Source organism: Pelodiscus sinensis, chromosome 24, assembly GCF_052426305.1.
Source record: "Pelodiscus sinensis isolate ZL-2025 chromosome 24, ASM5242630v1, whole genome shotgun sequence".
In the NCBI taxonomy this organism is placed as follows: Eukaryota; Metazoa; Chordata; order Testudines; family Trionychidae; genus Pelodiscus; species Pelodiscus sinensis.
In genome coordinates this window covers 1,971,832-1,996,954 of record NC_143075.1, presented here as the reverse complement: position 1 = coordinate 1,996,954, position 25,123 = coordinate 1,971,832, and the positions used below count along the sequence as shown (strand labels likewise).

At 70.7% G+C, this 25,123-nt stretch overlaps 1 protein-coding gene across 9 annotated transcripts in view; it reads right to left on the bottom strand.

Annotated features, from left to right (window-relative positions):
* PLEKHG5 (pleckstrin homology and RhoGEF domain containing G5) overlaps positions 1 to 25,123 on the bottom strand; it is a 90,139-nt gene that overhangs the window by 16,216 nt on the left and 48,800 nt on the right. For 6 of the 9 annotated variants that reach the window (XM_075906547.2, XM_075906555.2, XM_075906545.2 and 3 more), the window contains 6 exons: positions 8,299 to 8,428; positions 7,304 to 7,406; positions 6,677 to 6,737; positions 6,294 to 6,385; positions 5,471 to 5,607; positions 4,879 to 5,015 (listed from right to left, as the gene is read on the bottom strand). In XM_075906547.2, coding sequence (XP_075762662.2) covers positions 4,879 to 5,015; positions 5,471 to 5,607; positions 6,294 to 6,385; positions 6,677 to 6,737; positions 7,304 to 7,406; positions 8,299 to 8,428 — 660 coding nt within the window. The other 3 variants (XM_075906553.2, XM_075906550.2, XM_075906546.2) reach the window with 3 other exon arrangements.

Genomic DNA, 25,123 nt, shown 5'->3' with positions numbered 1-25,123 from the left:
TGGCCGGGGGCGGGGGGCCCGGTGCCGTTAGCCAGCTGAGAGGGCGTTTCGCTCCTGTGCTCTCAGAGGGGCAGGAGAGCCAGGCTGGGACGGGCGCTCGAGGGGCCTGCAGCCACCGGCCACGAGTGTCTGGCACGTGGGACCGGCGTCTCTGGGCGCGTCTCTGCGCCGGCGTCGGGGGCCGTTTCGCTGCCGGGCTGGGCCGGGGGCGCGCAGACTCAGTGCGCAAGACCCAACCCCTCAGTTCCTTCCCTGGACCGCGAGGGCCCCATAGCGTGGGGGGGGGGCAGAGCACCAACCAGGCCTCATGCCCTCGCTGCCACGGCGAGGGACTTCTTCACGTGGTGCCCGGGAGCAGCAGGGCGCCGAGTCTAGAGGGGGAGGGGCTGGGGGCCCTGGCAGGGCCATCTTAGGGGACAGGACCGTCAGCAGCTGTTGCCGTTTCCCCCGGGCTGCGGGGAGGGTCTCTGGGCCTGGTGGCAGCTCGGCAGAAGAGCTCCCGGGACGGGGCAGGGCATCGGCCGGGGGCGGAGGCGAGCCCTGAAATTGGCCCCGGGGTCCCACTGCATGGGAGACGGAGCGGTGGCAGAGCCAAGGCTGCCATAGCAGGGTTGCCGGCAGGAGGCTCGGGGTCTCCTCTGTGCTGGGAGCAGGCAGCCGGCGAGTCCATCTGCTTGCCCAGCACGGGGTCTGGAGCCAGGAGCCGGAGACAAGGCCGCCCAGGCTGGACTCGGGGATGGGTGGGTGCCGAGAAGCGGCCGTCGCGGTACCGAGGAAACTGCTGGGTCTGGCTGGCGGGGAACTTGCGCCGGTGCCCGGGTGCCCGGAGCCGCTTTCGAGCCGGGAGCACGGATGCGGGAGGCGGTGCCGGCGGCGGCGTCACTCTTGGCTGGGCTGTTTTCTGCACCAAGTTCCGCCTGGAGTTGCGGGCGCGGCGGCGGAGCGGACGTCTGACTCCCAGCAGCGCTTGGGGCCGGCGAGGGGAGAGGCCGGAGGCGCCGGGGGCCTCGGCGAGTCAGCAGCGAGGCACAGACCTCACCGGGCAGGCGAGCCGGGGCCTGGCGGTGGCCGGGAGGTTCCTGAGGAGGCCGCCGGGACTTGTCCAGGAGCGTCGTTCTCAAGGGAGGCCCGCGTCCCCGCTTGCCCTGGCTCCGGCAGTGGGGCAGCGTCCCGGCTCCCTCGCGGTGCCGCTGTCCCGGGGGGCCCTGCCCCCATCCGCAGCCGGCAGGGAGAACGGGACACGGCGTAGCTCAGCCGTGTCCCAGGAACCGGGAGCAGTCAGTACAACCCAGCTTGGAGGTGGGGGGGGACAGAGCCCCAGCTCTGAGCCTCTGCCCCCCCCACCTCCAGGCCAGCCAGGCTCCCTTCTCCCTCAGCCAGCAGAGAAACTAGCCCCCACTCCCAGCCACTGCTCCCAGCCCCCAGGCAGCCCCGCCCCCGCTTTGTCCTGCTCCCCGGACCAGGAGGTTTCTGCTGTCGCCTGGCCCTCAGGCCATGAGAGACTGAGCATACCTCCCCAGTGAGTCAGCCCGACCTTCCCTGCTAGTGCTGCAGTGCCCAGGGAAACTGAGGCACACACAGCGCTCCTCCAGAGCACAGGACAGTGGAATCTCACAGCACAGCAAGCAGGGCATGCAAAGCCAGAGAGCGCACGGCGACAGGAGTGGACGCATGCGCAGAGGGCTGTGCGGACGTGCACCACTGCCGGCTGGGGGCGCTCTGCTAATCAGCTGAGCGGCGCCTGAATCTCTCCCGGGCGGCCGCCCAAGCACCAGGCTTCCTGCCGCGCACACGGCCCTGGACGGGACAGGGAGGAGTGGCTGGCAGAGGCTGGCAGAGCTCACGGCAAGTCGAGCTCTTTAAAAGCAGGTGACTCTGGCCCAGCGCCCTCAGGGTCCCCGGGCCGAGGGACACAGTGCAGGAGTCGTCTCAAGAAGGGAGCCCTGCAATTGGCTGGACCCACTGAGGAGGACTGAGGGGTGGGGGCAGTTTGTTTTTGAAAAAGGCAGAACCAAGGAAACCAGGAAGCTGCCTGCCGGTCCCAGCCACCCTGCCAGCTCCATCCTGGCGGCGCTGCCCACCGCTCCATCTGCAGCCGAACCGAGAGGCTCAGGTCGTGCGTGGCATGCGGGGCACCCAGGCACCCTGAGACAGCACGCACGGGCGCCCCGCCCAGCCCTGCTGAGAGAGGCCGAGAGCTCAGTGCAGCGCCCACGGGGACGCCACGCGAAGCCGAAGATGCGTGGATGGGCAAAGGTGTCGCAGGGCCGAAGGCTGCACTGGGCCACTGTGTCCCAAGCCCGAGGGGCTGCCTGCCGACCCCTGCTGCTTCCCAGCCATGGCTGCCCCCCGTTCTCTCCTGGGACCCCGAGATCTCCCACGACACCCGTGGCTCTGTCACCGAACCCTGAGACAGGGCCTGGCCAGGCCGGCCAGAGAGGGACCAAGACGGCTCCCACTCGCGCCCCCGTACCCTGGGATCAGTGTCACTCCCAGCCCATCCTCGTGGAATGAGGAGTACAGCTAGTTAGGATTAGAAGCCTAGTCTGAACTAGCTACTCCGTGCCGCGTGTAGCCGCGCTGCACGGGGTTCGAACTAGCCGGGATTTAAAAATGGCAGCGCCGACTTTATGCAAATGAAGCCTGGGAAATTCAAATCCCGGGCTTCATTTGCAAGTGCGGTATGCCTCCATTACCACCCTAGTTCGAACTAGGAGGGTAGTGTAGACAGACCCTGCCTTTTGCCAGCTCCGCCCCTTGGGCGCCCATGGGAGCCAGGAACAGCAAAGGCCCAGGCCACCGGAGGCTGGAGGGAGTTGGCCTGGGCGTGGGGCGGGGGAGCAGGCCGTGGGCTGGGCCGGTGGCTTCCCAGGATGGATCAGCCAGAGCCCGGAGCTGCGCTGGGCTTTTCCCTCCCCTCCCGCCCTGTCTGCTTGGTCTTGTCGGACACGGGACCAAACCTGAACGGCGCTGCCAGCCCAGCCCATCCCCCACAGCTTCTCTGGAGCCTGGCTCCTCCTGGGACTCCGGCACCTGCCCCTCTGGTCCAAGCCAGCTCTGGCCCAGGGTCCCCGCCCAAGGCCCAGGCCCCAGGCCCTGCACACGTCCGCAGACACCCCCACGCCCGCGTGGCTGTCGCTGGCGAAAGGACCCTGCCCAGCAGTGCTGCTGCAGCCCCGCCCAGGGCTCGTGGGCCGCATGCCAGGGCTCGTGGGCCGCATGCCAGGGCTCGTGGGCCGCATGCCAGGGCTCGTGGGCTGCGTGCCAGGGCTCGTGGGCTGTCCAGCACTAGAAAACAAGCCAGCGTCCTTGTGATGTAGTGGGGGGCGCTGTCCACCCTGGCTGGCCATTCCAAAGGCCCCCTTGTCGAAAAAACCACGTCGAATCTGCAGGGTCGGTTTTGAAATGGCGCTTGTTTGAAAGAGCGCCATGACGCCATTGTGCACGTGAAGCGCGGGGTATTTAAATCTCCACTGCATTTGCACTTTCAAAACGCTTCATTTACATCCCTCGGCTGACAGAGGGGTGTAGCTTAGACATAGCCACAGAGGCCCATTGCGATCCTCCCGGACACCCGCCTTCCTGAGCTGTGGGCTGGGCCACGCCGGCGTTCCACGAGACCCTCCCCTCTCCACAGGCTGGGCCACGCCGGCGTTCCACGAGACCCTCCCCGCACCACAGGCTGGGCCACGCCGGCGTTCCACAAGACCCTCCCCTCTCCACAGGCTGGGCCACGCCGGCGTTCCACGAGACCCTCCCCTCTCCACAGGCTGGGCCACGCCGGCGTTCCACGAGACCCTCCCCTCTCCACAGGCTGGGCCACGCCGGCGTTCCACGAGACCCTCCCCTCTCCACAGGCTGGGCCACGCCGGCGTTCCACGAGACCCTCCCCGCACCACAGGCTGGGCCACGCCGGCGTTCCACGAGACCCTCCCCTCTCCACAGGCTGGGCCACACCGGCGTTCCACGAGACCCTCCCCGCACCACAGGCTGGGCCACGCCGGCGTTCCACGAGACCCTCCCCTCTCCACAGGCTGGGCCACGCCGGCGTTCCACGAGACCCTCCCCGCACCACAGGCTGGGCCACGCCGGCGTTCCACGAGACCCTCCCCTCTCCACAGGCTGGGCCACGCCGGCGTTCCACGAGACCCTCCCCGCTCCACAGGCTGGGCCATGCCGGCGTTCCACGAGACCCTCCCCTCTCCACAGGCTGAGCCACACCGGCGTTCCACGAGACCCTCCCCTCTCCACAAGCTGGGCCATGCCGGCGTTCCACGAGACCCTCCCCTCTCCACAGGCTGAGCCACGCCGGCGTTCCACGAGACCCTCCCCGCTCCACAGGCTGGGCCACGCCGGCGTTCCACGAGACCCTCCCCGCTCCACAGGCTGGGCCACGCCGGCGTTCCACGAGACCCTCCCCGCACCACAGGCTGGGCCACGCCGGCGTTCCACGAGACCCTCCCCGCACCACAGGCTGGGCCATGCCGGCGTTCCACGAGACCCTCCCCTCTCCACAGGCTGGGCCACGCCGGCGTTCCACGAGACCCTCCCCTCTCCACAGGCTGGGCCACGCCGGCGTTCCACGAGACCCTCCCCGCTCCACAGGCTGGGCCATGCCGGCGTTCCACGAGACCCTCCCCTCTCCACAGGCTGAGCCACACCGGCGTTCCACGAGACCCTCCCCGCTCCACAGGCTGGGCCATGCCAGTGTTCCACGAGACCCGCCCCACTCTATAGAGGCCATGGTGCCCATCGTGCCCTGCAGTGTCAGCTCCCAGGAGGCGTGCCCAGGACGGTGCTGGCTCAGCACTGCTTGGCACCCACAGCCCTACCCACCCACACTGGCCGTCCTTGCTGCCCAGCGGCGCCCCAGCTCACCACGGGCTCCGTGCTCTCCCGACGGAAGGGCAGCTGCTCCGGTCTCTCCCCGGCGGGGGAGCACCGCAGGATGGGCAGACTCAGCGATTTGAAATCTTTCACCGCCTGCTCCACCTTGAGCTCGTCGCCGGGCTTGGCTGTGAAGGGAGCAAGTGCAGGGCCAGGGCTCAGCCGACGGGCACCAGCCCAGTTCCCCGGGGACGGCTCCGCTCAGCCAGGAGGCTGCCAGCTCTCCAGGGACAGACGCTGCTGCTCTGCTCCGAGGGTGACCCCTGCTGGCCACAGCAGGAACACTGGGCCCTGCCTCCTGCAGACGGACTGGAGCCACTTTGGGCAAACTCCCCCCACCCCCACCCAGCCAAGGGAGCTCAGCACCCTCGTCCTTGAACCACGGCAGCCCTGAATGGGACTAGGCGGCCTGAGAGGGGAAGGTCCCAACCGACCCATTCCCTACGCAGCCCAGGACGCCACAGACCGAGGGGCCACAGCTGACACCCCCTCCCTCGAGCAACGTCCTGCAGGGCAGCAGGCAGGCTCTGTGCTGGGTGCGTCCCCTCCCGCCGAGCCATGGGGGGGGGCCGGCCAGGCGCACCTTTCACCCGCAGGTAGTGCCCCCCGAAGCGGTACGCCTCGAAGCCGAGCGACAGCGGCGTGTTGGACTGGTCCAGGTAAATATCCACCTTCGCCAGCTCGATGCCCTTCCTCTCAAACACCGGCAGCAGCACCTCCCTGCAGGGCAGAGGAGACGTCGGCCCGGCTCCCTCCCTGCCCGCTCGGAGTAGGGGTGCTGGCCCGGCTCTGTGCCAGCCCGGAGCTCGGCGGGCAGCGCTGGAGACACACGCAGGGCTCCCGCCGCCACGGCCAGCCTGCTGCAGGCCGACCAAAGCACCCCACAGCCAGCTCCGCTGTGGCTGGGGAGCGGCCACGCCGGACAGGGCAGGGGCACGGCAGGGCAGGGCAGCACGTCACTGCTCCCGGGCACGGGGCAGGGGAGAGGGCTCAGAGGTGATGCTTGGGGGCAGCAGGCAGGTGGCAGGGACCCGGGTGGGGCAGGCAGCTGGTGTCTCCGGGAGCACCCGGCAGAGTCACGTGCAGCAGCCTCCCCGGCGCTGGGTGACAGCTCTGGACACGCCCGGCAAAGCCCCATGCAGGGCAGTGTCAGTCCGGCCCCGCCAGGGCTGCCGTGCAGGGTGAGCCAGTGGGCACGGGGAAGGGCAGCCCAGGGAAGCAGGGAGGGGGAAGCGCCTGGGCACACCAGCTCTGAGTCTGGGTTGGAGCCCTCAGCAGCCCGCCCTGGGACCCGGCTGAGATGGCCTCTGTGGGGCGCCTGGAGTCCCTGGCAGGCTCCGTGCCCGCGCCCAGGAGCGGGCCCCACGCAAGCGCAGCCCAGTGCCAGCTCGGGGGCCATGACTCACCCCAGGGATCTCTTCTTCATGGCGGGGACGATCTCTGTTTCTACGTCCACGTTGAGATCGAACTTCAGGGTGAAGCACTCTTTGCTGGGGTCCTGGGGGAGGGGAGCACAGACATTCCCCATGTGCCTCGGCCAGGCGGCCGGCGCCCCCCCCTCCCCACTGGCCCGCACGCCGCAGGGGCCTAGCCACACAGCAAGAGCCGCTGGGGCTGGCCGAGGCACAGAGCCCTGCTAGAACCGGGCAGCCACCCTCTGCTCTCCTGGAGGAGCTGGGACAGACGGACAGACACGGGCAGCAGCGGAGCGAGGCCCCTGTGCTCCGGGCCCAGGCCCGTGCCCAGAGCCAGCTGCCAGGGCCGGCGCGTCACAAGGGGGGCTCCTTACATCAGTGTGTCTGCGCCGGGCTTTCTTCTTGGGGAGCTTCAGGGCCGGGCTCCTCTTGTCCCTGCAGGGAAAGCATGGGTACAGGGTGCGCCGGGCACACGGGGGTCAGAGCCCCACCGGCCACCCGCCGGGCACGCGGGGGTCAGAGAGCCCCACCGGCCACCCGCCGGGCACACGGGGGTCAGAGAGCCCCACTGGCCACCCGCCGGGCACACGGGGGTCAGAGAGCCCCACCGGCCACCCTCCGGGACCCAGTGGCTGAGCAGACTCAAAGCCACAGGTAAAGCGGCAGCGGCTGCTCCCATTCCTGCCCCTGCCGAGTTATGGCAGCACGTCACCCGCCACTGCCAGAGGGAACGGACGCCCTCGCCGGAAGGAGCCCCCCCCCGGTGCCAGCGCGGGCTCTGCCGGCTTCAGGGCTCCGTGGCAGCGAGGAGGGAGGGGGCGCGGGGCGGGTGGCAGTGGGGCTGGCGAAACGAGCCGAGGTCTCAGCCCCGCAGGGAGCCCGCCCGCAGCAACGGCTCATTCAGCCTTTTGCACGAGGCCCCGGAGCCCTAGAGCCAGTGTCACGATGGTGACGTGCAGCTGCCAGGCGCCTCCCCCCCCGGGACCCTGGGACACACTCACCCTTTCCCATCCGCCAGCCCCTCGTCCTCCTCCTCCACGTCGGAGGCAGGGCTGGTGCGGGGGGGGCAGGACCGCGTGGAGACGTTCCGAGCCAGAATGGAACCTGCAGCCAGCAGAGACGGAGGAGTCACCTCACCCAGCCACCGGGCCCAGATTGCCTCAGCGGCGCCGGGCTGGGAGCCGGGGGCCTTTGCAGCAGTGCAGGGCAGCCGCGCCGCCAACAGGCCCCTCAGCGTTCCCCCCACCCGCTGGCCGTTTCCCTCCCGCCTGGCGCTCTGCTCCGAGCAGCCCGTGTGACGTAGTGGGGGGGCCTTGCTGGTTGCTGTGCTGGGCAGTGGGTTGGGAGTGACCTCCACTGGCTGCAGCACGGCCCAGCAGGGCAGGGGATGAGTCAAGGGGCAAGGGGGCTCCGAACCTGTCTGACCAGTGATCTCCCAGGGAGTGGAACAATGGGGAGAAGGGGAGTGGAGCCCTGGCTGGGGGCAGGGCTGGAAGTGAGGGAATTTCTGTCTGGGATCATGGAGGAAGCAGCCTAGGCAATGGGCTGGATTTAGGGGCCCAGGCTCCCCCATCTCAAGGGGGGCTGAGGCATCCTAGGCCTGCCCTGGAACCAGATGACATCTGTGCTGTGCTGTATCCTGGAGGAGCAATAAACTCCCTCTGTTCTACCGGCTGGGGGAGTCTGTTTGTGCCACTATGGGGGTGCAGGAGACGGGAAAACCCCAACGCGCCATCACACCCGGCAAGGGGCATTCGGCCTGGGGGGGCTCTGGAGGGGGGGTTCTGGGAGGCTGAGGGAACAGGCCCCCCGAGAGGAGAATGGGGCGAATCCCCACCTTCTGGGGCATAAGGCCCGAAGGCAGGACGGACGCAGCCCGTCCCGCCCCGCCCTGCCCTGGCAGGAGGCGAGCCTGAGGGAGGAGGCAGGCCGAGGCGGGAGCCCCATGCCGCAGAGGAGGAGGGCTGCGTCGCCAGCGGAGCGGCCGCTCGCTCACCTTGGGGGGGCAGGTCGAAGCGGATGTGCCCGTCGAAGTGCATGGTGCTGTGGAAGGTGCGGTCGCAGGCCTCACACAGGCGGAGGGGCTGGCTGTGGTTCAGCTGCTGGCACTCGGCATGGTGACACACCTGCCAGGGGGAGAGGCCATCAGAGCCAGTGGGCCGGAGACAGGGGCTGCAGAGACCCGGCTGCCTGTGGGCGACGTTGGGCCCCCTGGGGCAGCGGGGCCAGCCACTGGGCCTGCCAGCAGGCAGGGAGCCAGACTCCCCGGCGGGCCCAGGCTGTGACCACAAGGCCACTGCGCTGTGTCCCCGTGGCTGGGCAGGCGGCCAGGCTTCGCCCGCAGGGACAGGGCTGGGACAAAGCATCCAGTGCCGGGGCTGGCAGTGAGAGGGGCTAAAGGCCCCTCTGGCTGGCGACTGGGGAAGGAGCAGGGGGGCAGACCACAGCCAGCCTGCCCCGGGCACGAGGAGCCACGCCTGGGAGAGGGCCGGGGATTTCCCTCCACAGATGGCCAGGAGCTGCAGCGAAGGGGGCGTGCCGGGGATTGGGGCTGCCAGGAGCAGCAGCGCTAGCCGAATCTCCTGGGAGTTAGGGCCCCGGGAGACGCCTTCGTTTGCCTGGGCTCGTGGGACCCGTCCAAGGGGGGAAACTGAGGCAGGTTGCCTGTAGCGGGAGCCAAGGGGACATTCAGGAGGCCCGTTGACACCAAGCCACAGGAGCTTTCTGTGGGTCTGTGGTCTCACCCGTCTGTTCCCAGCCACAGGTCCCCTCCCCCACACAATGCCTCCCCCGGGGTCAGGGCTGGCCGGCCACACCAGGCCGCCCGCAGCCGGGCACAGCTCAGCCCCGGGCAAGGGAACTTTGCGCCCTGCAGTCCGATCCCCGGAGCCGTTAGACACTGCCCCTCCCTAGGTCTGGGCATGGCCCGGGTGCTGAGCCTGAGACCCACAGAGGAGCTGCCTCCTGCAGCCTCTGGGCTAGGAAAGAGCACCGCCCGGTGCCTGCCCCTCTCTCGGAGACCCTGCCCCGGCTCCGCGCCAGCGGGTCCCCAGCTAACAAAGGGCTCGTCCCCCAGGTGACTGACGGAGCCGCAGATGGGCGTGAAAACGTTGCCGGGCGCTCACTGGAGACGAGAGGAAAGCGCAGGAGCGAACAGGGACGTGCTCCAGGGAGCTGCCTTGGACCCCTGCTGTTAACTCTCCGAAACGGGCGTGGACGAGGGGGAACCAGGGAGGCGGCAGCATTTGCAGATGACACAAAATTACTCAGAACTGTGCAGTCCAAAGCCGACTGCCGAGAGGTCCCCGGGGACCCCCCAGGACTGGGCCCGGCAGCTGGAATTCAGGGGTGAGAGGCGCAAAGCAAAGCACGTGGCAAAGTACAATCCCAGCTGCACATACAGCAACCATGGGGCTCAGGAAAGAGAGCGTGGAGTGTGGAGCGTTCCCTGAAAACACCCGCTCTGTGCGCAGCAGCAGCCCAAAGCTATCAGGCTGCTGGGAATCATTAGGAAAGGAATAGATACATAAGCACAGCCGGCTGGGTCAGACCAAGGCCCATCCAGCCCAGCGTCCTGGCTGCCCACAGTGGCTGATGCCAGGTGCCCCACAGGGAATCTTCCCGTGATCTGTCCCCCGTCGCCCATTCCCAGCCCCTGACACACAGAGACTAGGGACACCCTCCCTGCCCAGCCTGGCTAACGGCCATCGATGGACCCAACCTCCAGGAATCTCTCTAGCTCTTTTTGGAACCCTGTTAGAGTCCTGATCTTCACAACGTCCTCTGGCGAGGAGTTCCACAGGTTGACGGTGCGCTGAGGGAAAAAAAATTCCTTTTGTTTGTTTTAAACCTGCTGCCCATTAATTTCATTTGGTGACCTCCAGTTCTTATGTTGTGGGAACAAGTAAATAACTTTTCCTTAGTCACTTTCTCCATAGCTGTCATGATATTCTAGACCTCTATCACAGATAAGACAGAAAATATCATATTGCCTCTAGATAAAGTCATGGTGTGCCTATGTCTAAAGTACAATTTGCAGATCTGGTCACTCCATCTTAAAAAAGACATACTGAATTTGGAAAAGGTACAGACAGGGCAACAGAGATGACGAGGGGTAGGAACAGCTTCCATCTGAGGAGAGATTAACGAGACTGGGACTGTTCAGCTTGGAAAAGAAATGGTTAAAGGGTGGGGGCTATGTTAGAGGTCTGGACAACCAGGAACGGTGTGGGAAAATAGAATGAGGGAATGTCGTTCAGCCCTTCGCTACCTGAGCACAAGAAGCTGACCCAATGGAATTTATAGGCAGCAGATTTAACACAAACAAACCGAATTATCGCTTCACAGGCGGCTTGTGGAACTCGCCGGGAGATGGGGAAAGGCCCAAGCTCTACCGGGCGGGTCCGTCAGCGGGGAGGGGTCCCTAGTCTCTCTGCCAGAGGCTGCGAGTGGGCGACAGGGGAGGGATCATGGGATGACTCCGTGTTCTGTTCCCTCCCTCCGGGGCTCCTGGCCCAGACCCCTGTCGGCAACAGGACCCTGGGCCAATGGACCTTTGGTCTGGCCCAGTCTGGCCGTTCTGATGTTCTTATACGGAGCGGAAATGGACCTGTCCCAGCTGCAGCCCACTAGGCCCCCCCCCCCGCCCTCCTGCCCCCTCCCTCTGCAGGTTAGTAACAAGCAGACACGACACTTGTCAGGGTAACTTGCCCCAGGCTGTCAGTCCGTGTTAGTGTCAGGGCTCAGGGAGTCCGACGTTATCGAATCGTCCGTCTCTTCTACAGGACTTGGATGCCGTGCGCCTGCCCGCTCACCCTACGCTCTCCGCCGAACCCAGCGTTTCCCGGTGCCTACGTAGCCCCTGGACAGCGGTGACTGGGACGTAGTGGGGGGGCTGTAACCCGGTGTCCCTGCCGGCTGCATCGTGCGCTGTGTAATTCCCACTGACTCACCCCACGTGTGCATTGGCCCGGACACCTAAGTGCCAGCCTGGGGAGATAGCAACCCTGTTCCCAGAAGAGAGGCGGGGCCGGCCCCAGGCTGGGGGTAGGGCCGGGCGGTGAGTCAGTCCCGGCTGGGCTGGGGGGGGGTGAGGATGTTTTACCCTCCCCCCAAGAGGAACAAGGCTCTGCCCTGGCTCCCGTGTGAGCATCGCTCCTACGCTGAGCTGTGTCTGAGAAGCAAGAACCCTTCTCCTCTGCTGGCCGGCGGAGTCACCTCTGGCTGCGGAGGGGTGCAGGGTCGGGGGCTCCCCGACGCGCCGTCACAGTGATGTGGGGGGGGGGTCAGTCCTCCCAATTTGCTGGGTGGCTTGTTCTGAGCATGCTCAGTAACCCTGCTGAAGCCAGTGTCCTGTCTGCCCCCCATGCGCTCATTCTCCCCCCCAAAATCTGCAATGCTGCCCCGGCCCAGTGCTCTCCTGTACCCCGACTGCCCATCCGCATGACGCCAGGCCCTCCCTGCCCACAGCCCCTCGCGAGACCCACCCAGCCCTACTCACGGCCGCGGCAGGAGAGGCGCTCAGCCTCTGGTGGCCAGGCGCTGCCCCAGGCCGCTGGCTAGTGTATCCCCCGCCCGGAGCGGCTCTGGTTGGAAATAGCAGCGCCCCCATGGCTGGGCCACGGAAACAAGTGTCTGCAGTAAAACAATGCCCGCGCGCCGCTCCGTTTCCTGCCATTGTGCTGGGCCTGAGCCGCCGCGGGGGCCGCGTCACGGCGAGAGGGGCTATTTTTACACCCCCCCCGAGCCCTGAGCCCCGGGGCCGGCACTCACCTGGCCGCCCGCCGCAGAGAGAGGCTTCCCCTGAGGCCCAGGGGTCTCGGCAGCCCAGCCCCCCCGTCGGGAGGGCACCACACAGGGCTCAGGCCCAGGGACCCTCGGGGCGAGGTGCCTCCTGCCAGGGCCGGCCAGCAGTCCCCCAGCTGTCACGCTGCCTCAGGGAGCACTCCCCAGCCACAGGCAGCCTGGCCCAGCCCTACTGTCCCCCCCAAGCAGAGACCAGCCTGGGGGGTGGGAGCGCCCCCGGCCCTGCCCCCACAGTGGCTCTCATGGGCCCCCAGCCGCACGCCAGCCTCTTGGACCAGGGTACCCCCAGGAGAGAGGCGCAAGGCCGGGTGCCGTCTCGCCGCCCACTGCCAGCCCAGACAGCAGCCACGGCCCCCAGGGGCACCCGCTCGGAGTGTCAAACCCCCCAGCCCCTCGGCCATTGTGAATTAACACCCGGCAGAGGCCCCGTCCCAACCAGCTCGCTCCCCTTCCCCGGCGTAGCTCATCGGGGGCTCCCCGACAGGCCTCAGAGCCCCCCAGCTTTCACGCCACGAGGTTTCGCAGGCGCTGCCGTTTCCGCCCTTCGGACACCTGGGGCGAGGCCTCGGGGGCCAGGCGGCGCCTGCGACGGCTCATGCCCCTCGGGACGTTTTCCACCTCAACTGGTCCCGCCGGGGCTGGCAGGCGGCTCGGTCCCCCGGCCGGAGGCAGGACTCCTGCGGGGGGTCCTCTGGGTCTACGCGCTGAGGAAGGGGAAGGGTTCACCCCACACGCCTCCAGCCCCCCCACTTCCTGCCCCCGCCATGCACACGCTGACAGGGCTGCGTTCATCCTGTCCACTCCCTGCCGGCATGCTGGGGCAAGCCCAGGCCTTCCTGCACCCGCTGGGTGCGACTCAGGGCGGCCCCGCCCAGCGAGCCTCGGGCTGGGGGGTGCCAGGAAGAGCTGGGCCAGGCCAAAGCCATCTTCCCCAGTCCGGGCGCACAGCCAGCTGGCTCCCTCCCCCCCAGGCTGGGTGAGGCGGTACCATACCAAGCCGAGCCCAGCAGGAGCTGCCTCCCTCCCCGTCTGGGTTGGGCGGTGGAGCCGGACCAGACCGGACCGGGGGGAGCTGGGCTGGCTAGGAGCTGGGTTGGGCGGTGGAGCTCTAGTGGACCAGACCGGACCGAGCCTCTGGCCCCTCTCCCCGGGTCGCAGTGTTCGGACACACACGGCTCCGCAGCTGGGTTTCCTGAGCACCGTGTGGGGGCAGGGCCGGCAGGGAGCCCGACGGGGACCCGTTACCCGGAGGGTCCCTAGGAGAGCGGCTGGAAAGGGAGGGGGCGACGGGCCGTGCAGTGCAGACCCCCGGCCCCGGCCCACTCAGAGCGCGAGGGGACAGCACCTCTGCTCACGCTGAACCCTTGCGAATGCCGCTGGGGGGGCGCGACGTGAGCACGGCAGCGCACTGGAACGCACAAGCACGGAGCTGCTTCACCCACCCCGGGGGGCACGGTGCACACGGCCCCTTTCCTGGGGGCTGCGTCGTGCGCATCAGAGCGCTGCATTCGCGCCTCAGGGTCGTGTACAAACCCCCCCAGCGGGACGTGAATGCAAACGCCCCCAGCCACGCATGCCAAAAGCCTGCTGGGGAGCTGCCTCAGGGTGCCCGCGTTCACTCTGGAGCCTAATGATGGCTGCCCAAGGTCGGCATTGCTAACTCCGTCTCTGCTGATCCGAGCCAGAAAGGACAATCCCTGTGAGGTGAACGGGGCAGGCTGTTCTGCGCCTCCCCCACGCTGGCGCGCTCAGGGGTCTCCTGCCCCGGGGGGCACTGCAGGGTCGCAGTAGCAAGGTGGGTAGAGCGCAGGACTCCCGGGCGATAGTCTCAGCTTTGCCACAAATACCTTGTGTGCCCCAGGGAGGTGAGTCTGACTCCAGGGGACCGTCACCTGGCGCCCTGAGCTCCTGCAGCGAAGGCGTCGCCCTGGCTACCTCCCCCTCCCTGCCCAGCCCAGTGCACTGCCAAGCACCCTCCTCCCGCCGGGCTCTCGGGCCAGCCCCCCCTCCCGCCGGGCTCTCGGGCCAGCGCCCCCCCCGCCGGGCTCTCGGGCCAGCCCCCCCTCCCGCCGGGCTCTCTGGCCAGCGCCCCCCCCCCCCTCCCGCCGGGCTCTCGGGCCAGCCCCCCCTCCCGCCGGGCTCTCGGGATCTGTGGCTGGTTTCTTGGAACCGGACAGAACTTGTTTGGGGTAGGTGGGATTGGGTGCTAGGACCCCCCACCTGTGTATGAGGCCCGGGGCCATCTGAGGCACGGATATTGCTGGGGTGTCGGAGGGGTTTTGCTCGGGAGGCTTCAGGCAGGCAGCTGAAGCGCTCTGTGGGACTGGTTTGTGGCCTGTGTGGAGAGGTCGCCAGTCAGGGGGACTGTAAAGAGCCCCGGATTTGAGCAACTCGCCCTGAGCGGACGCCCTAAGCTGTGCCCAGACACGGCCTGGTCTGTCACACCAGGCTCTCGAGCCAGCGCCCCCCCTCCTGCCGGGCTCTCGGGCCAGCGCCCCCCCTCCCGCCGGGCTCTCGGACCATGGTTCCCCGTCCTCCCCTCACCCCAGATGTCACCCAACACCAGGCCAGGCCTCTGGTGGGGGCAGCAGTCAAGGGATCAGATCAGCCCAGCCAGCAGCTGGGAAGCCCCACAAGCCTGGATCTGGCTGACGGTTTGGCAGCCAGGGAGCTGGTCGCACTGCAGCGTACGAGATTCCATGCACAGCAAGGAGCCGGGCAGAGGGCTGGCTGGGTAAGGGCACAAATATGGCCTCAGAGCAGCTGAGGGGGGCCCACAGGCATCACCCCCCCCCCTCCAGCCACGTGAATACAGAGCATGGCACTGGCCCAGCTCACGGCTCTAGCTCACGGCTCCCACTCTAGGTGCTGGCCCAGCTCACGGCTCTAGCTCACAGCGCTGGCCCGGCTCACGGCTCCCACTCTAGGCGCTGGCCCAGCTCACGGCTCTAGCTCACGGCGCTGGCCCAGCTCACGGCTCCCACTCTAGGTGCTGGCCCAGCTCACAGCTCTAGCTCACGGCGCTGGCCCGGCTCACGGCTCCCACTCTAGGCGCTGGCCCAGCTCACGGCTCTAGCTCACGGCGCTGGCCCAGCTCACGGCTCCCACTCTAGGCGCTGGCCCAGCTCACGGCTCTAGCTCACGGCGCTGGCCCGGCTCACGGCTCCCACTCTAGGTGCTGGCCCAGCTCACGGCTCTAGCTCACGGCGCTGGCCCAGCTCACGGCTCTAGCTCACGGCGCTGGCCCGGCTCACGGCTCCCACTCTAGGTGCTGGCCCAGCTCACGGCTCTAGCTCACGGCGCTGGCCCGGCTCACGGCTCCCACTCTAGGTGCTGGCCCAGCTCACGGCTCTAGCTCACGGCGCTGGCCCAGCTCACGGCTCTAGCTCACGGCGCTGGCCCGGCTCAAGGCTCCCACTCTAGGTGCTGGCCCGGCTCACGGCTCTAGCTCACGGCGCTGGCCCAGCTCACGGCTCCCACTCTAGGTGCTGGCCCAGCTCACGGCTCTAGCTCACGGCGCTGGCCCAGCTCACGGCTCTAGCTCACGGCGCTTTGGCCCAGCTCACGGCTCTAGCTCACGGCGCTGGCCCGGCTCAAGGCTCCCACTCTAGGTGCTGGCCCGGCTCACGGCTCTAGCTCACGGCACTGGCCCGGCTCAAGGCTCCCACTCTAGGTGCAGGCCCGGCTCACGGCTCTAGCTCACGGCGCTGGCCCAGCTCACGGCTCCCACTCTAGGTGCTGGCCCGGCTCACGGCTCTAGCTCACGGCGCTGGCCCGGCTCACGGCTCTAGCTCACGGCGCTGGCCCAGCTCACGGCTCCCACTCTAGGTGCTGGCCCAGCTCACGGCTCTAGCTCACGGCACTGGCCCAGCTCACGGCTCTAGCTCACGGCGCTGGCCCAGCTCACGGCTCCCACTCTAGGTGCTGGCCCAGCTCACGGCTCTAGCTCACGGCGCTGGCCCGGCTCACGGCTCCCACTCTAGGTGCTGGCCCGGCTCACGGCTCTAGCTCACGGCGCTGGCCCAGCTCACGGCTCCCACTCTAGGTGCTGGCCCGGCTCACGGCTCTAGCTCACGGCACTGGCCCAGCTCACGGCTCTAGCTCACGGCGCTGGCCCAGCTCACGGCTCCCACTCTAGGTGCTGGCCCAGCTCACGGCTCTAGCTCACGGCGCTGGCCCGGCTCACGGCTCCCACTCTAGGTGCTGGCCCGGCTCATGGCTCTAGCTCACGGTACTGGCCCAGGTCATGGCTCCCACTCTAGGTGCTGGCCTGGCTTATGGCTCTAGCTCATGGTGCTGGCCCAGCTCACGGCTCCCACTCTAGGTGCTGGCCTGGCTCACGGCTCTAGCTCACGGCACTGGCCCGGCTCATAACTCCCACTCTAGGTGCTGGCCCGGCTCATGGCTCTAGCTCACGGCACTGGCCCAGGTCACGGCTCCCACTCTAGGTGCTGGCCCGGCTCACGGCTCTAGTTCACGGCACTGGCCCAGGTCACGGCTCCCACTCTAGGTGCTGGCCCGGCTCACGGCTCTAGCTCACGGCACTGGCCCAGGTCACGGCTCTAGCTCTAGGTGCTGGCCCGGCTCACAGCTCTAGCTCACTGCACTGGCCCGGCTCACGGCTCTAGCTCACTGCACTGGCCCGGCTCACGGCTCTAGCTCACGGCACTGGCCCGGCTCACGGCTCTAGCTCACGGCACTGGCCCGGCTCACGGCTCTAGCTCACTGCACTGGCCCGGCTCACGGCTCTAGCTCACGGCACTGGCCCGACTCACGGCTCCCACTCTAGGTGCTGGCCCGGCTCACGGCTCTAGCTCACGGCACTGGCCCAGGTCATGGCTCTAGCTCTAGGTGGTGGCCCGGCTCACGGCTCCGGCTCACGGTGCTGGCATAGAGGCAAACCCAAACCCTGCCTGGCTGAAGCAGGGGAACGAGGCAGCAGCTCCAGCTTGTTTAATTTTTAAAGCCTGCAGCGACCAGGAAACCCAACACCGACTGCCCATGGCCCGAGCAGCGGAGCCGGCCCCAGGGCCCATGGAAACAACCACCTCCCCGGCGCCGGACTCACCTCTGCTCACAGCAGCCAACCAGGAAAGCAGCAGCTTCCGCTCAGCCAGCAGCCCAGGGTGGCTCCACGGGCCCCAGGGCCGCTGGCTTCTCCCACCCGGAGGCGCGCGAGCCAGCTGGCCTGTGTCCCGCGCAAACCCACCGGCTCATCGCGCGGGGGCTCCCAGCCGGGCCCCGCGGTGACTCAGCAGGTGAGGCCGCTCCGGGGCCGGTGCGAGTGAGGTTTGCAACGTGCTCCTCCTCCCTGGCGCCCAGCCCAGCCCCGGCGCGGGGTCTGCCGCTCCCTGCCCCCCGGCTCTTCCCTGCCTCCCACCCGAGAGGCAGCCGGGAACTCAGCCTGCCGGGCTCCTGCCAGTCACGTCTCCCCGGCGAGCCGCGCCTCGGAGCGACCCCGGGAGCGTCGGGTTTCTGGCCACCCCTCAGCCCAGCCCCTGTGGCCACGTGTCTGGGGCGCGCCGGGCCGGAGCGTGGCCCCCGCCCGAGGGGCCATGGAGGGATCGGGTGACCCCAGGGCTCACGGCCTCGGTGCACGCGCAGCCGGGCGTCCAGGCCCCGAGGGAGCGTCGCGTGAGCCTCACTTTGCCCCGGCCTGAGCCTGCTCGGCAGCACAAGGGCACAAGCCGCCAGGGAAAGCAAATCTACCGGGGACCTCGCCTACCGGATTTCAGACAAAAACGCCGCGTCTGCCGCGTCTCCGAGCCTCGCACGCGCTGTGCTGAGCAGCCGGGCCTCGCTGCCCCCGCCAGCCCCCGGCCGGCCCCTCTGCGCAGCCAGAGCTCGCTGTGCCCCCCGCCCGCCCCTCTGCGCCCCCGGCCGGCCCCTCTGCGCAGCCAGAGCTCGCTGTGCCCCCCGCCCACCCCTCTGTGCCCCCCGCCCGCCCCTCTGCGCCCCCGGCCGGCCCCTCTGCGCAGCCAGAGCTCGCTGTGCCCCCCGCCCGCCCCTCTGCGCCCCCGGCCGGCCCCTCTGCGCAGCCAGAGCTCGCTGTGCCCCCCGCCCGCCCCTCTGTGCCCCCCGCCAACCCCTCTGTGCCCCCTGCCAGCCCCTCTGCGCAGCCAGAGCTCGCTGTGCCCCCCGCACGCCCCTCTGTGCCCCCTGCCCACCCCTCTGTGCCCCCTGCCAGCCCCTCTGCGCAGCCAGAGCTCGCTGTGCCCCCCGCCCGCCCCTCTGTGCCCCCTGCCCACCCCTCTGTGCCCCCTGCCAGCCCCTCTGCGCAGCCAGAGCTCGCTGTGCCCCCCGCACGCCCCTCTGTGCCCCCTGCCCACCCCTCTGTGCCCCCTGCCAGCCCCTCTGCGCAGCCAGAGCTCGCTGTGCCCCCGCCAACCCCTCTGTGCCCCCTGCCAGCCCCTCTGCGCAGCCAGAGCTCGCTGTGCCCCCCGCACGCCCCTCTGTGCCCCCTGCCAGCCCCTCTGCGCAGCCAGAGCTCGCTGTGCCCCCCGCACGCCCCTCTGTGCCCCCTGCCCACCCCTCTGTGCCCCCTGCCAGCCCCTCTGCGCAGCCAGAGCTCGCTGTGCCCCCCGCACGCCCCTCTGTGCCCCCTGCCCACCCCTCTGTGCCCCCTGCCAGCCCCTCTGCGCAGCCAGAGCTCGCTGTGCCCCCCGCCCGCCCCTCTGCGCCCCCGGCCGGCCCCTCTGCGCAGCCAGAGCTCGCTGTGCCCCCGCCAACCCCTCTGTGCCCCCTGCCAGCCCCTCTGCGCAGCCAGAGCTCGCTGTGCCCCCGCCAACCCCTCTGTGCCCCCTGCCAGCCCCTCTGCGCAGCCAGAGCTCGCTGTGCCCCCGCCCGCCCCTCTGTGCCCCCTGCCAGCCCCTCTGCGCAGCCAGAGCTCGCTGTGCCCCCCGCCCACCCCTCTGTGCCCCCTGCCAGCCCCTCTGCGCAGCCAGAGCTCGCTGTGCCCCCGCCAACCCCTCTGTGCCCCCCGCCCGCCCCTCTGTGCCCCCTGCCAGCCCCTCTGCGCAGCCAGAGCTCGCTGTGCCCCCCGCCCACCCCTCTGTGCCCCCTGCCAGCCCCTCTGCACAGCCAGAGCTCGCTGTGCCCCCGCCAACCCCTCTGTGCCCCCTGCCAGCCCCTCTGCGCAGCCAGAGCTCGCTGTGCCCCCGCCAACCCCTCTGTGCCCCCCGCCCGCCCCTCTGTGCCCCCTGCCAGCCCCTCTGCGCAGCCAGAGCTCGCTGTGCCCCCCGCCCACCCCTCTGTGCCCCCTGCCAGCCCCTCTGCGCAGCCAGAGCTCGCTGTGCCCCCCGCACGCCCCTCTGTGCCCCCTGCCCACCCCTCTGTGCCCCCTGCCAGCCCCTCTGCACAGCCAGAGCTCGCTGTGCCCCCGCCAACCCCTCTGTGCCCCCTGCCAGCCCCTCTGCGCAGCCAGAGCTCGCTGTGCCCCCCGCACGCCCCTCTGTGCCCCCTGCCCACCCCTCTGTGCCCCCTGCCAGCCCCTCTGCGCAGCCAGAGCTCGCTGTGCCCCCCGCCCGCCCCTCTGCGCCCCCGGCCGGCCCCTCTGCGCAGCCAGAGCTCGCTGTGCCCCCGCCAACCCCTCTGTGCCCCCTGCCAGCCCCTCTGCGCAGCCAGAGCTCGCTGTGCCCCCGCCCGCCCCTCTGTGCCCCCTGCCAGCCCCTCTGCACAGTCAGAGCTCACTGTGCCCCCCGCCCACGCCTCTGTGCCCCCTGCCAGCCCCTCTGCGCAGCCAGAGCTCACTGTGCCCCCGCCAACCCCTCTGTGCCCCCCGCCCGCCCCTCTGTGCCCCCTGCCAGCCCCTCTGCGCAGCCAGAGCTCGCTGTGCCCCCGCCCGCCCCTCTGTGCCCCCTGCCAGCCCCTCTGCGCAGCCAGAGCTCGCTGTGCCCCCCGCCCACCCCTCTGTGCCCCCTGCCAGCCCCTCTGCACAGCCAGAGCTCGCTGTGCCCCCCGCCCACCCCTCTGTGCCCCCTGCCAGCCCCTCTGCACAGCCAGAGCTCGCTGTGCCCCCGCCAACCCCTCTGTGCCCCCTGCCAGCCCCTCTGCGCAGCCAGAGCTCGCTGTGCCCCCGCCCGCCCCTCTGTGCCCCCTGCCAGCCCCTCTGTGCCCCCTGCCAGCCCCTCTGTGCCCCCAGCCAGCCCTCGGCCGGCCCCTCTGCGCAGCCAGAGCTCGCTGTGCCCCCCGCCAACCCCACTGTGCACTCTGAGCTCGCTGTGCCCCCCACCCGCCCCCTGTGCCCCCTGCCAGCCCCTCTGCGCAGTCAGAGCTCGCTGTGCCCCCGCCAACCCCTCTGTGCCCCCTGCCAGCCCCTCTGCGCAGCCAGAGCTCGCTGTGCCCCCCGCCAACCCCTGTGCCCCCTGCCGGCCCCTCTGCGCAGCCAGAGCTCGCTGTGCCCCCCGCCAACCCCTCTGTGCACTCTGAGCTCGCTGTGCCCCCCACCCGCCCCCTGTGCCCCCTGCCAGCCCCTCTGCGCAGTCAGAGCTCGCTGTGCCCCCGCCAACCCCTCTGTGCCCCCTGCCGGCCCCTCTGCGCAGCCAGAGCTCGCTGTGCCCCCCGCCCGCCCCTCTGTGCCCCCTGCCAGCCCCTCTGCGCAGCCAGAGCTCGCTGTGCCCCCCGCCCGCCCCTCTGTGCCCCCGGCCGGCCCCTCTGCGCAGCCAGAGCTCGCTGTGCCCCCCGCCAACCCCTCTGTGCCCCCTGCCAGCCCCTCTGCGCAGCCAGAGCTCGCTGTGCCCCCTGCCAGCCCCTCTGTGCCCCCCGCCCGCCCCTCTGTGCCCCCTGCCAGCCCCTCTGCGCAGCCAGAGCTCGCTGTGCCCCCGCCCACCCCTCTGTGCCCCCTGCCAGCCCCTCTGTGCCCCCCGCCCGCCCCTCTGCACAGTCAGAGCTCGCTGTGCCCCCCGCCTGCCCTCCACCAGCCCCTCTGCGCAGCCAGAGCTCGCTGTGCCCCCCACCCGCCCCTCTGTGCCCCCCGCCAACCCCTCTGTGCACTCTGAGCTCGTGGTGCCCCCCGCCTGCCCTCCACCAGCCCCTCTGTGCAGTCAGGCCTCACTGCCCCCCGCCAGCCCCTCTGCGCAGTCAGGCCTCACTGCCCCCCGCCAGCCCCTCTGTGCAGTCAGGGCTCGCTGGTCACAGGTGACGCCCACCCCGAGCGCAGGGGCTCTGCTAACCCTGGGCTAGCGCCGTACGCCAGGCCCCCACCGTGGTACTAGAGCCCGCGTAGGTACCCCCCCGCCAGCGGGAACCTCCGCCCCGCCCCCCCAGAGCTCACCCAGCAAACCCTGCGCAGGGCAGTGTCACCCGCCCTTCCCGCGCACTCCCTGTGCGGCGCGCACGCCCAGCCTGGCAGGGAGCCACAGCCCGGATTTCGGCCCCTCCTCACCAGGGGCCTTTCTCTCTCGGCTGTCGGCTTCCCTGCCCTGCACCAAGCTTTCCCCACGCCCCACAACCATGCCCAGCAGTGTCCCGTGGCAGCTGCCCTCTCGCCCCCAGCCCCCCCGCAGGACGTGGGGTGTCCCCCCGCCAAGGCCCGAGTGTTCCCCCTTCGGCCCTGCGCAGCCAGCAGAGCGGCCCTCAGTCCGTGTGGACTCCCCCCCCCCCATCGCAATGCCCGGACCTGCCCCTCTGGCCACGGCGCAGCCACTGGAATTCAGCCTCGACCCCAGCGGGTGCCTGCACTAGCCACGGCCAGGCAGACGTGCGGGGTGCTAAGGCCTGGGCAGCCCTTGTGGGCCCAGCCAAACGGGGAGACGGAGACGGCCTCCCCAGGCAGCAATGCCCAGCTGTGCCCCACGTCTGCAGCCCCCTGGCCCCTGTGAGCTCGGGGAGGAGTGGGCGCTTCCCCGCCCCAGCCCCGGGGGGGTGATTTCACACTGCGGGCTGGAGGCCTGGCTAATGCCCCCCACGGACACGGCCGCAGGCTCCTCGGGGCCTCCCGGAGACTCACCCCGACCCTCGGTTGCTAGTAACCGTGTTCCCGGGGCCGGCAGGGCCTGAGCCCCCCGGCTTGCTGCAGCCACCGGCTCTCCTGGGCCCCACAGCCCCGGCTCCCATGGGGCTAGGCAGAGACCAAGCTCCGGGCCTGGGAGCTCCTGGGTTCTTGCCCGGGGCAGCCTGCTCGGCAGGGACGTCATGGTCTGCTGGCGTGCCGGGGCCTGCCCCACCGCCTCACATCCGGAGCGGCGAGGGGGCGGCCGGGGCAGGGAGCAGCAGCCCCTCCCTGGCCGGTGGGGGGGAAACGCGCTCCTGGAAGCAAAGCCCTTGGGGGGGGGGGTCTCCCACAGGACAAGCCTCTCTGGCCGGCAGCGTGAGGAGAGGAGCCTGCGCCAGGGCAGCACGGGGGCCTCGGGCGAGCGCGCCATGCGCCAGGGCAACACGGGGGCCTCGGGCGAGCGCACCATGCGCCAGGGCAACACGGGGGCCTCGGGCGAGCGCGCCATGCGCCAGGGCGACACGGGGGCCTCGGGCGAGCGCACCATGCGCCAGGGCGACACGGGGGCCTCGGGCGAGCGCACCATGCGCCAGGGCAACACGGGGGCCTCGGGTGAGCGCGCCATGCGCCAGGGCAACACGGGGGCCTCGGGCGAGCGCGCCATGCGCCAGGGCAACATGGGGGCCTCGGGCGAGCACGCCATGCGCCAGGGCGACACGGGGGCCTCGGGCGAGCGCGCCATGCGCCAGGGCAACATGGGGGCCTCGGGCGAGCACGCCATGCGCCAGGGCAACACGGGGGCCTCGGGCGAGCGCACCATGCGCCAGGGCAACACGGGGGCCTCGGGTGAGCGCGCCATGCGCCAGGGCAACACGGGGGCCTCGGGCGAGCACGCCATGCGCCAGGGCGACACGGGGGCCTCGGGCGAGCGCGCCATGCGCCAGGGCAACATGGGGGCCTCGGGCGAGCACGCCATGCGCCAGGGCAACATGGGGGCCTCGGCTGAGCGCGCCATGCGCCAGGGCGACACGGGGGCCTCGGGCGAGCGCGCCATGCGCCAGGGCAACACGGGGGCCTCGGCTGAGCGCGCCATGCGCCAGGGCGACACGGGGGCCTCGGCTGAGCGCGCCATGCGCCAGGGCAACACGGGGGCCTCGGCTGAGCGCGCCATGCGCCAGGGCAACACGGGGGCCTCGGGCGAGCACGCCATGCGCCAGGGCAACACGGGGGCCTCGGGCGAGCGCACCATGCGCCAGGGCGACACGGGGGCCTCGGGCGAGCGCACCATGCGCCAGGGCGGCACGGGGGCCTCGGGTGAGCGCGCCATGCGCCAGGGCAACACGGGGGCCTCGGGCGAGCACGCCATGCGCCAGGGCGACACGGGGGCCTCGGGCGAGCGCGCCATGCGCCAGGGCAACATGGGGGCCTCGGGCGAGCACGCCATGCGCCAGGGCAACATGGGGGCCTCGGCTGAGCGCGCCATGCGCCAGGGCGACACGGGGGCCTCGGGCGAGCGCGCCATGCGCCAGGGCAACACGGGGGCCTCGGCTGAGCGCGCCATGCGCCAGGGCGACACGGGGGCCTCGGCTGAGCGCGCCATGCGCCAGGGCAACACGGGGGCCTCGGCTGAGCGCGCCATGCGCCAGGGCAACACGGGGGCCTCGGGCGAGCACGCCATGCGCCAGGGCAACACGGGGGCCTCGGGCGAGCGCACCATGCGCCAGGGCGACACGGGGGCCTCGGGCGAGCGCACCATGCGCCAGGGCGGCACGGGGGCCTCGGGCGAGCGCACCATGCGCCAGGGCGACACGGGGGCCTCGGGCGAGCGCGCCATGCGCCAGGGCAACACGGGGGCCTCGGGCGAGCGCACCATGCGCCAGGGCGGCACGGGGGCCTCGGGCGAGCGCACCATGCGCCAGGGCGACACGGGGGCCTCGGGCGAGCGCGCCATGCGCCAGGGCGACACGGGGGCCTCGGGCGAGCGCGCCATGCGCCAGGGCAACACGGGGGCCTCGGGCGAGCGCGCCATGCGCCAGGGCAACACGGGGGCCTCGGCTGAGCGCGCCATGCGCCAGGGCGACACGGGGGCCTCGGGCGAGCGCGCCATGCGCCAGGGCGACACGGGGGCCTCGGCTGAGCGCGCCATGCGCCAGGGCGACACGGGGGCCTCGGGCGAGCGCGCCATGCGCCAGGGCGACACGGGGGCCTCGGGCGAGCGCGCCATGCGCCAGGGCGACACGGGGGCCTCGGGCGAGCACGCCATGCGCCAGGGCGACACGGGGGCCTCGGCTGAGCGCGCCATGCGCCAGGGCGACACGGGGGCCTCGGGCGAGCGCGCCATGCGCCAGGGCAACACGGGGGCCTCGGCTGAGCGTGCCATGCGCCAGGGCGGCACGGGGGCCTCGGGCGAGCACGCCATGCGCCAGGGCAACACGGGGGCCTCGGGCGAGCGCACCATGCGCCAGGGCGACACGGGGGCCTCGGGCGAGCGCACCATGCGCCAGGGCGGCACGGGGGCCTCGGGCGAGCGCACCATGCGCCAGGGCGACACGGGGGCCTCGGGCGAGCGCGCCATGCGCCAGGGCAACACGGGGGCCTCGGGCGAGCGCACCATGCGCCAGGGCGGCACGGGGGCCTCGGGCGAGCGCACCATGCGCCAGGGCGACACGGGGGCCTCGGGCGAGCGCGCCATGCGCCAGGGCAACACGGGGGCCTCGGGCGAGCGCGCCATGCGCCAGGGCAACACGGGGGCCTCGGGCGAGCGCGCCATGCGCCAGGGCAACACGGGGGCCTCGGCTGAGCGCGCCATGCGCCAGGGCGACACGGGGGCCTCGGGCGAGCGCGCCATGCGCCAGGGCGACACGGGGGCCTCGGCTGAGCGCGCCATGCGCCAGGGCGACACGGGGGCCTCGGGCGAGCGCGCCATGCGCCAGGGCGACACGGGGGCCTCGGGCGAGCGCGCCATGCGCCAGGGCGACACGGGGGCCTCGGGCGAGCACGCCATGCGCCAGGGCGACACGGGGGCCTCGGCTGAGCGCGCCATGCGCCAGGGCGACACGGGGGCCTCGGGCGAGCGCGCCATGCG